At 51.1% G+C, this 9713-nt stretch overlaps 1 protein-coding gene across 6 annotated transcripts; it reads right to left on the bottom strand.

Annotated features, from left to right (window-relative positions):
* Window positions 1-516: 516 nt before the first annotated feature.
* On the bottom strand, window positions 517-9247 carry LOC104067378 (putative methyltransferase DDB_G0268948). Of its 6 annotated transcripts, none has more exons than XM_054069967.1 (7): window positions 5292-5543; window positions 3969-4097; window positions 3550-3710; window positions 3089-3302; window positions 2362-2462; window positions 1559-1696; window positions 517-893 (listed from the first exon to the last, which is right to left on the bottom strand). In XM_054069967.1, the coding sequence occupies exons 1-7, from the start codon at window positions 5526-5528 to the stop codon at window positions 803-805; spliced, it is 1071 nt and encodes a 356-aa protein (XP_053925942.1). In that variant the 5' UTR covers window positions 5529-5543; the 3' UTR covers window positions 517-802. The 6 variants fall into 6 exon arrangements, with proteins under 6 accessions (XP_053925942.1, XP_053925943.1, XP_053925947.1 ...); XM_054069968.1 differs by having other exon boundaries at window positions 518-893; window positions 5322-5543; XM_054069972.1 differs by lacking the exon at window positions 5292-5543 and adding an exon at window positions 9125-9247 and having other exon boundaries at window positions 519-893.
* Window positions 9248-9713: the final 466 nt, after the last annotated feature.

The following is a 9713-nucleotide window of genomic DNA, read 5'->3' as shown; positions in this document are numbered from 1 at the left end:
AGGGGACTTGGGCTGGGGCGTGCCTGGCTTCAAGCCCCATTGCCTCCATCTGCCTCTCCCCAGAACACAATCTCTTATCTTCCCTTTGCAGCATGGGTAAGCGATAGAGGGCTGGGAGCGAGGAGAGTGCGGACTCATTTCCCTGGAGCAGCCATCCCAGAAAAACACCCGAGCTGTCCTGAGGGCAAGAAACATCATGAGGGACAAAGACTGGCTCAGCACCGGGCAAACATGGGACAGATAGGCTGCTGATACACCTGCGCCAGCCAGCAAAGCACCAGGGATGGGACCTCTTGGTGGGCAGGAGGAGCCCCTCTCTCCAGCTCAGCCTTCAAAGATGGGACACACAGCTCCCACCTTAGCCTGGGCAGGGAAAAGGGCAAACAGCCCTTACCACTTAAACCCACCACCCCATGAAAGAGAAGACCACTTAGGGCCACACTCATGGGGTGCAGTTATCCCCAACCCCAGCAAGTGCTCCACAGCCTCTCCTAAAAAGAGGAGCCACAAGTAACTTCTCAGCCTTTTTTTTTTTTTATTAATGTTAATTGTGTAAGAAATGCAATAAGTTCCTCAGAGCTGTTGCTGTGATTCTCACCCTTTTGTGCAACCCAATCATCACCAGTGTGCAACTAGACCCTCCCAGTGCTGAGGGCACAGCTCTGGGCAGACTGAGGGACAAAGATCAATTATAATCACCAAAATCAGCACCAGTCTTCCCAAGAAATAAGTGTAAGTTTGAGTCAGGTATTAGGAGATAACTCCCTTTTTCCTTCACACCATCAGGAGAAGGTTTTTCCTCTCATTGTCCCTTGCACCCCAAGACGCAGACGTGCCTCACCCAGAGCTCCACTGGGGTGTCACGAGAAGAAACTCCCATGGTCTCCAGCATCCTGAAACAAGAAGCAGAGGAAGGGTCTTGCCCTGCCCAGCCAGCTCCCACTCGCATGAGGTGACACCCAGGACCAGGGATGAGTCTCTCCCACCCAAAGCACCAAGGTCTTCATAGAATGGGAAGGGACCTCAAAGCCCATCCAGTTCCACCCCTGCCATGGGCAGGGACACCTCCCACTGGACCAGGCTGCTCAAAGCCCCATCCAACCTGGCCTTGAACACTTGCTAGGGAGAGGGCATCCACAACTTCTCTGGGCAACCCAGGTCAGGACCTCCCCACCCTCGTCATGAAAAATTTCCTCCTGATGTCTAATCCAAATCTTCCCCATTCCCATTTAAAGCCATTCCCTCTCATCCTATCATTACAGGCCCTTGTAAAAGGTGCAACTGTCAGTGTTTTTCCACCCCTCTGTTCATCAAGAAGAGGCAGAGAAACTCGGGAGACCTCCAACAGAAGATTTGCAAGGATACATTGGTGCAAGAACACCATACAGTGACTTGTTTAACTTCTGCCAAGCATCCATCCACACCTGGGGGAAGGAGGGAGTGCATCGCTGCACAGCTCACTTCTAGCTTTGAGGGAGTCACCAAAACATCATTCTTCCCTCACTGTATAAGTGTGGTCTTCCATGTCCCACTTGTTTTCCCCAAATGGTTTTCTTACCTCTTCTCAGCCTCTTGGAGGAGGGATTTTGCAGCTTCAGGGTCATTCTTCATATAGACTTGATATGGAGAGACAGACTCCAGGTAACCAACTACTCCAGCAACCGTCATGGGAATTTTGTCAAAGATATCAGTGATTCTAGAAGGGAGACAGGCAAGAAAGGAGCCTTGGCAAGTTAAGTCTGAAAGGGAGTAGAAGAAGGACAATGGCAGATCAAGGTGGTGGTGAAGAAAATACCTGATGTTAAAGGTCTACTAGATGGAAATATCATCTGATGGTTGCATTTGGTGGGTCAGGAGCTTTAATTGATGAGCTACTGGAGAAACAGAGATGGTCCTAGGGACCATCTAATGTAGTCTGTGACTGGAACACCCTTTTGGCACAGACCTACCCACAGAGCTCGTTCCCCTCCAGCAGCTCAGATGCCAACACCTTTGCAACACCACCACCAACCAGATCCCTTTCTGCCTGAGGAGTCAGCCCCTGGCCCATGCCTTGGTGGGGAGGCAGTGATCTGCCCAGAAACCTCAGATCATCATAAACCACCATAAAAAAAGGCCTAACCCAGTTCTGACTTCAGCAGGTCCTTGCAGCCCTTAGACCACTGCTTAGTGGGCCAGCACAGAGCTGTATTAAATCCAGCAGGGCTGGAAATGCCCCTACGAGGCAAAGGCAGTTGCTGAAACCCAGCAGCTACCTGCTCCATCAAGCCCCGCTCCCATGTGTCCTCACTGGGCCTCACAGAGCAGCCAAGACATCACCTCTGTCCACTCCTAGTGCTGCACTGAGGGGTTTCTGCTCACCTCTTCTTGTCTGGAAATGGCAAGGCCTCAAAGATCTCTTTGTAGTCTTCCAAGACATGTTTTACTCTACTATGCGAGTATTTGAAAATCTGGTCCCAGGACTGCAAAAGACAGCATGTTAAAAACCAAACATAAACCCATGTGAAGCTCAGTTTCCACTTAACTCTGGTTTGCTTGGCCCTAGATCCGATGCATTCATACATCTGTTTTTTAATACTCTTTGCATTAAAATTCACCAAAACCTTGTTCAGTGTCAGGAATTCAAGGACCCCATTTCATTATTGGGTAAGGGTCTCTGCTGCTGTTACTCAAAGGAGAATCTCCTTTTGGCAGGTTATTAAAACACTCGTCAAGAAACATAACTAAGAAAACATCTTTCCCAATGGTTTTATTCACATTCTTTTCACTGACGTCAGTGATGAGCCTCTTTGACAATACCAGCCCCCTAAGCCTGTTCCACAGCCCAACTCACCACACCAAAGTCTGCCCTATTAGTCCTCACAGCTGTCTTCTCATCCAGGCCAGCCCCAGCACCACATGGGATCCACCAACACCCCATCTCAACCTTGTCCTTGTATTTAACCATCCCACTGTCCTATTCTATAATAGGAGCCTTCTACTTGTACCCTCCAAGCCCATCGCACTCCTCTCTCCATCTAAGCACTATCCATTTCTCCCTGCCCCAACCAGGAGAGGAAACTCCAGGGTTTAGGTTTTATCACCTCACCTCCCTGAAGACCTTGGTCAGCTTTTCAGAGCAGTTTCCATAGCGCAGACTCATGTCCAAAGTGTAGGTGCAGAGGACCACGCAACCACCTGGCTTAAGCACCCGGTTTGCTTCTCTCATGAACTTCTCGAGATCAAACCAGTGTGCGGCTGTAAACGAAGTGATGAGGTCCACCGAGTTGTCCTCCAACGGCAGCACCTCTGCAGGGGACACACTGGAGGCGGGAAGAAGCGGAAAAAAACCAAAAACTGTGTAATATAGGAATTAGGGAGTAGGACGTGAAGTCATTGAGCGTGTTTTGGAGTCAGTGATTACTGTTGGGGATGAAAAACCACAGCTACCGTAAATCTAGGATAGTGTGTCCATTCACACCAGGAATCCCATCAATCAGTCACAAAACAGCAGCTCCATGTGACGACATGAATTTTGCCTCTGGCTGAGCTTGCTCCCCCGACACTTACAGGTAGGAGACATTGGGTGTGGTGGCGGAATCCTTGGCCTCCTGGATCTGCGCTTCGCTGATGTCCGTTCCCACCACCTTCTTGAAGTGCTCCGCAAGGAAACGGGTGCCTTGGCCAGACCCGCAGCCGACATCCACCACCAGCTCAACAGGACTTGTCCTCTATGGGGTGGAGTGAATGGATCTCAGGAAATGGCCACTCAGTTTGTGCTTTCACCCCATTTCTTCCCCCAGCATCCACAGAGGAACAGCCTTAGGATGACACAACCCTTGGAAAGGCTCTTCTGTGCCCACACCTTGCCTTGAGCCCTCTTGATTTATTCTTCCCCACAGCACCAACCAAGATAACACTCCCAGCAGCGTAAATACAAGATGTTCCTGCCCCATTTTTCCCCTCCAGCTCAGCCATACGCGACTCACCTTCTCCTTCAGGTAGGTGAGGATGGTTTGCTGCAGCTCTTTGCCCGGTGCAAATCTGTATTTCTGGTAGACGGCCGCATGCCCTTTCCCCTCAAACATCTGGGTGGCCATCCTGGTGTGACCTGGCACCTGGGAAGAGGCAGCAAGCCACGTTTGTCACCATGGGATCAAACTCCTCCCGCCTCCTTTGCCTGTGACCGCAGGCACTGAAGGCCCCTGGTTCCTGGCACAGGTCTGAAGAGGACTTTGCCCGTGAGGCTCCAGGAGGGAGCATGAACCTGCTCTCCAAGCACCCCTCCCCACAGGAACAAGCTACTGCAGAAGGAAACCAGTAGCATAAGAAAAAGCTTTCTAGGTTTTTAAAGTTGTCTTCTCCTTATTTCTTCTGAGCTTCTGTTTCCATCTAAAGCTCAGGAACACATATGACCAAAATGGAGAGTATCCAAGTCATAGAAGAATGGTAAGCTGGTCAAACTGTTGTCCAGTAAATGTTTTTAATTTGCCTATAATGAATACCAAGATTTGCCATAGGTTTTATGCTTTGGGAACGTCCTTCTAATTACCTTTCCTCCAAAAATTTCTATGCAAAAGGAAACAGAATCTGTCCTGAAAATGAAACATCGACAGAGACATTCATAAGTCAGCTTTACTTATGGTTTCTTGAATGGTAGGGAGGAAGAGGAGATGCATGCATAGTTCTATAGTTATGTGGTCTCTAAAAGAAGCTTCTGCTACCTGAGGGATCATTTTCCTCCTTTACCCAGACAAGAAGAAAAACTAATGAGCAAAATCATAATCCACAGTCAGATTTTTAATATGGCTACCTTTCATGAAACCACTTGGACTATAGTTTCACCTGAATTAACTAAGGAAACACCTTTAAAAAAGGTGCTTTCCCCACCCACCCACCCAGGTGTCTTCTGAAATAAATCACATTACAGCCAGAACATCTGTGAATGGGGGGGGGGAAGGGGGGAAGACTGAGCAGGAAAACTAACAGGAAAAAAAAAAAGAGACTGTTTTTAAAGGAAAAAACTATGTTTCAGTCTTAGCAACACAACCCCAGCAACTCCACTTTGCACTTTCTGAATCGTGCCATACTTTTTCCAGCTCGGTCTGCCCCAGAAAGGCTCAAAGCCTCTTTCCAACCCAGAGCCCCAGTAAACCCGTTCACCCAGAAGGACACGCAGCGGCGAGCCTGGCCTCGCCGGGGGGCTCCGGGGGCTGCCACCAGCTCAGCCCCGGCCACCAACGCCGCTTTCTGCTGCTCAGCCATCAGTTTAACCCCTCTGGCTGCTATAAACCCCATCATCCCCCACCCACCCGGTGCGGTCCCACCAACCCAACGGCCACCGTTACTCGTTGCCCATCGCTCCGGAAGGCTCTTGGCCATATCCTGTTTATCTCAGCGCCCGAGCAGGCGCTGTCTGAGATGGTGACGGCTCTGTGGCGTGACGACAGACCCCGAGAGCCTGCCCAGAGGGGCTCTCTGCCTCCCCTGATGGGCCACCCAAGGTGGGCAGAAGGCTGCGAGAGCAGCGAGCGGAGGGCTCGGCACATGAACCCAGCGCCAGGCAGGGAAGGGTTCGCGCATCCTGTGATGCCGGAGGAAGGGCTGAGCCAGGGCTGAGCCAAGCTGCCAGCAGGGAAGCTCCTGCTCGCAGGGCAGAGCTCGGCGCGGTGGCAGCACCCTCTCCCGCAGCCTTACCCCGCTCCCAGCGCAGCTCCCGGCTCGGGCAAGGACCGCCCCGGCACCGCCCGCCCCGCTGGACTTGGGGAAAAAAGGGGGAGGTGGCTTTCCACTTCCAGAAGCTCCATCCCACCGGGAGCCCCAGGGCTCAGGCTGAACGCTGGAGGGCTTCCTAGGGCTGGGAATTAAAGGTAGCTCTAAAAAAAAAAACCGCCCCTAAGCCGGGGGATGCTCCGCAGCTCCGAGCATCCCGGGGAGAGGAGGGGAAGGTCCGCAGATCATAGAACCCCCGAGTCAGAAAACAGCCGTGAGATCGAGTCCGACTGTACCTGTCTGCTACTAAACCAGATCCCTGAGCACCTCACCTGCCCGCCTTTTAGACCCCTCCAGGGATGGGGACTCCCCCACCTCCCTGGGCAGCCTCTGCCGGTGCCCGAGAACGCTTTCAGTGAAGAAACTTTTCCTAATATCCAGTCTGGGCTTTCCCTGGTGCAACTTGAGGCCATTTGCCCAGGAAAGTTGTGGCCACCCCATCCCTGGAGGGATTCCAGGCCAGGTTGGATGGGGCTTGGAGCAACCTGATCCAGTGGGAGGTGTCCCTGTCCATGGCAGAGGATGGAACTGGATGGGCTTTGAGGTCCCTTCCAACCCAAACATTCTATGATGCTACAAGGTGGCAGGAAAACAGGAGTTAATACTCTATGCACCTAAAGCCATACTCACAGGGGATCTGACTGGGGTGAAATCCTCTCCTGACATCCAGCAGAAAGAGGAAAGGCATATAAATAGAGCCTATACAACACCCACAGCACCAGACTTTTGTATTTAAAGATGAGGCATTGCCCCTCCCCTGATTTGGAGCAGGATTTTACCTCTTCCCACGCTAAAGAAATGATAATGACATACAGCTGAAGACCCATCCTTTCCTCGAAGTTCACATCTTGCACAGCACCTGTGAATCTTTGCTGATTAGCCCGGCCCTTAAACCCATCCTAATTTTAGGGGAAAGCAGTGGAACTCAGTCAGGGGCTGAAGATGGAGGCCACCTCGGAGGGGTTTGCTGCATCCAAGCATGGGTTGAACTCGCCAGGTGTGTGTCCTGAGTGTTTAACTTGGGTCACCTGCTGCTGAATTGTACTGGGGTGCATCAAGAGAAATACAACACAAGCCCTCAAGGCCCCTGTATTTTCTTTACTCACAGTATCTTGCAACATGTGGTAAGGGTCTGGTCTCCTTGTGGTTTGGATACTCTCGTTTTGCCTTTATTTTGCTGAAAGCATAAATGTAGACAGGGAGGGAGGTGTCCTGGCCTTGTCCCCTGCCCTCTGCTAACTTTGAGCTCCTGTGTGGGCTGCTCTCCTGGGCGATGTGCAGATGACTTTATCTGATTATCCTCTGGCTACAGCTGAGACCAAATGCCTACAGTAAAAGAAAATATGAACCAGGCACGGGTTACAAAGGGCATCAATCCTTTTTGAAGCTTTCCCAGATTTTGGCACACTGGATTCAGCTGTTTTTGACTTCCTACCCCAACTCTACACCTATTTATATTCCCCAAGTGACTGCTACTCTCCGATGGCCCTGCGCCATGCAGCAATAAACTGGTTTCCTCGATCCTTGGATTGCTGAGCCTTAGCCCAAATGTGAGTTATACCCCAGCAGAGAGAATCAGGCACCATCCATCATCCTTACCAGCCCACTTATTAAATCCGTAGGCTTTAATGAACACCAAAGCACTTGAGGTCTTCCCAGCTTGTTGCCCAAAGCTACAGGCCTCGCGGTTTTAAATTATACGGCGAGGTCCTGAATCAAAAGATCTCCAAACCCTAACGTTCATGCAGAAAAGGAGAACATAAGATACCGGCATCCCTCGACGTCTGCATGGAAAAAATGCAAATGAGGGTCCTGTCAGTCTCCCTGCATCACTTGGTGTTTTTCCACCAACGGCGCTGTCATTTCTGCAGTGCCAAAGTGTCTCATTTTGGTATGGAAAAAGCCACTTTGTTTCTATTATTGTGGCTCATTTCACTCTGCATCAGTAAATATTAAACTGAATTCTTTTTCTCAGCATAATGACCTGACATCCAAGGCAAACAGCGATGCCTCGCAAAAACAAAGCATCTGACGTCACCGTAGCAGATGCTTTGATAGTTCTGAAGATTTCCTTCCCCTCCTCCCCGGATTTGGTGCCGATGGGAAGAGCTGCTCCGTTTTATCCAGAATACAAGTGTCACTCTGGGAGCAAGCCTGGCTCTGTGACTGCATTCACACCGTCCCCAGCAACCTCCTGGCAGGAAAATCTTCCCTAATTTCACTCAGAGAACTCTTATCTGGCTTCTTTCCCTGCACCTACAAACCAGTGGTTAGAAAAGTCATGAATGCCTTCTAATTAATTACACCTATTTATAGAATTGTGGAATGGTTTGGGTTGGAAGGGACCTCAAAGCCCGTTCAGTTCCAAACCCCCTGCCATGGGCAGGGACACCTCCCGCTGGATCAGGGGCTCCAAGCCCCATCCAACCTGGCCTTGAACACCTCCAGGGATGGGGCAGCCACCACTCCTCTGGGCAACCTGGGCCAGGGCCTCCCCACCATCACAGTAACAGATTTCCTCCAAATATCTCAGCTCAATCTCCTCTCTTTCAGCTTAAAACCATTCCCCTCATCCTCTCCCTGCACTCCCTGATCAAGGACCTCTCCCCAGCTTTCCAGGAGCCGTTTACAGTACTGGAAGCTGCTCTAATGTCTCCCCAGAGCCTTCTCTTCTCCAGGCTGAACAACCCCAACTCTCTCAGCCTGTCCTCATAGCAGAGGTGCTCCGACCCTCGGATCATCTTCATGGCCTCCTCTGGACCTGCTCAACAGATCCGTGTCCTTCCTGTGCTGAGCATTCCAGAACTGAACTCAGGATGCCAGGCACGTTGTCACCACAGTGGGATAGAGAGGGAGAATCCCCTCCCTCACCCTGCTGGCCACGCTTCTTCTGACGCAGCCCAGGATACGGTTGGCTTTCTGGGCTGCAAGTGCCCATTCCCAGCTATTTCTCAAAGGGAAAAAAATTCCATTTATTTTCTCCATGCCTGTATTTTAAGCCCAGGCGCTGCGGCTCTGGTCCCTTTTCTATTCTACCTGGGGCGCTTAAAAAAACACAATGAGTTTTTTCTTTTCCTTAAGGATGTGTCATTTTTACCCTCCTTCCATCCTCCAGCCCTCCTGCCATGGGCAGGGACACCTCCCACTGGATCAGGGGCTCCAAGCCCCATCGAACCTGGCCTTGAACCCCTACAGGGATGGGGCAGCCACCACTGCTCTGGGCAACCTGGGCCACAGCCTCATAGTGAAGAATTTCTTCCTAATGTCTAATCTAAATCTTCCGCCTTCCAATTTAAATCAATGAAAGTCCAGATGTTATCCTGGGAAAGGGAATCTGGATCCAGTGCATATACAAAGAACGTGTTGTACCCACCATGATAGGAGCCCGGTGATGCCCGGGACTGTGTTTCATCCAACATCCATCTGGCTCCTCAGCACAACCTGTGGCAGATGCCCAGCTTTGTCCTCCGCAGCACTGGCCTGGTGGCATGGAGTCCTGCAAGTGGATTGCATGCGGCCTGGAGCTAAAGGAAGAGGAGGCAAACCAAACCCCTCGCGGTGCTGCAATTAGTAACAAATTTCATTGGTTTGAGTTTCATTTCAGTTTCGATTGACTCAGCAACTCTTTGCTGGATCATGCTGGAGGGCGAGCAGAAAGGACCTCTCCACAGGGAGGATACCGATCCAGGATGGGGCTGGACCTGTCCTCCTTCCCTCCCAACAGCCTTGAAGCTTGGAGGGGGGTGTGTGTGTATGTTTAGCTGATAACTACACCGAGGAGTGAAAAGAGTCTGCAACCCGGAGGCTCTTGCTCACTAGGAACAAATAAAGACAGTGCCAGTGTCTCCACTCTGGAGTCCTTCCCCACCACGAAGGCAGTGGGGACATGAAAATGTAATGGGACCACAACACTGGAGCGGGAATGGGCAAAACACTCCGGGCACGCTGCTGCCCAGAGCATC

The sequence above is a fragment of the Cuculus canorus genome, chromosome 6 (assembly GCF_017976375.1).
Source record: "Cuculus canorus isolate bCucCan1 chromosome 6, bCucCan1.pri, whole genome shotgun sequence".
Taxonomy (NCBI): domain Eukaryota; kingdom Metazoa; phylum Chordata; class Aves; order Cuculiformes; family Cuculidae; genus Cuculus; species Cuculus canorus.
Note: the sequence above shows the minus strand (reverse complement) of the source record. Positions and strands in the feature narration are given on the sequence as shown.

What these genes read in the sequence shown, in the direction of transcription:
- LOC104067378 (XM_054069967.1), bottom strand. Translation starts at nt 5,528, where the DNA reads ATGTGCCGAGCCCTCCGCTCGCTGCTCTCGCAGCCTTCTGCCCACCTT. An exon ending in TCACCTACCTGAAGGAGAAG is followed by an intron (nt 3,711 to 3,968) that starts GTGAGTCGCGTA and finishes TCCACCCCATAG; the next exon opens with AGGACAAGTCCTGTTGAGCT. An exon ending in ACACCCAATGTCTCCTACCT is followed by an intron (nt 3,303 to 3,549) that starts GTAAGTGTCGGG and finishes TCCCGCCTCCAG; the next exon opens with TGTGTCCCCTGCAGAGGTGC.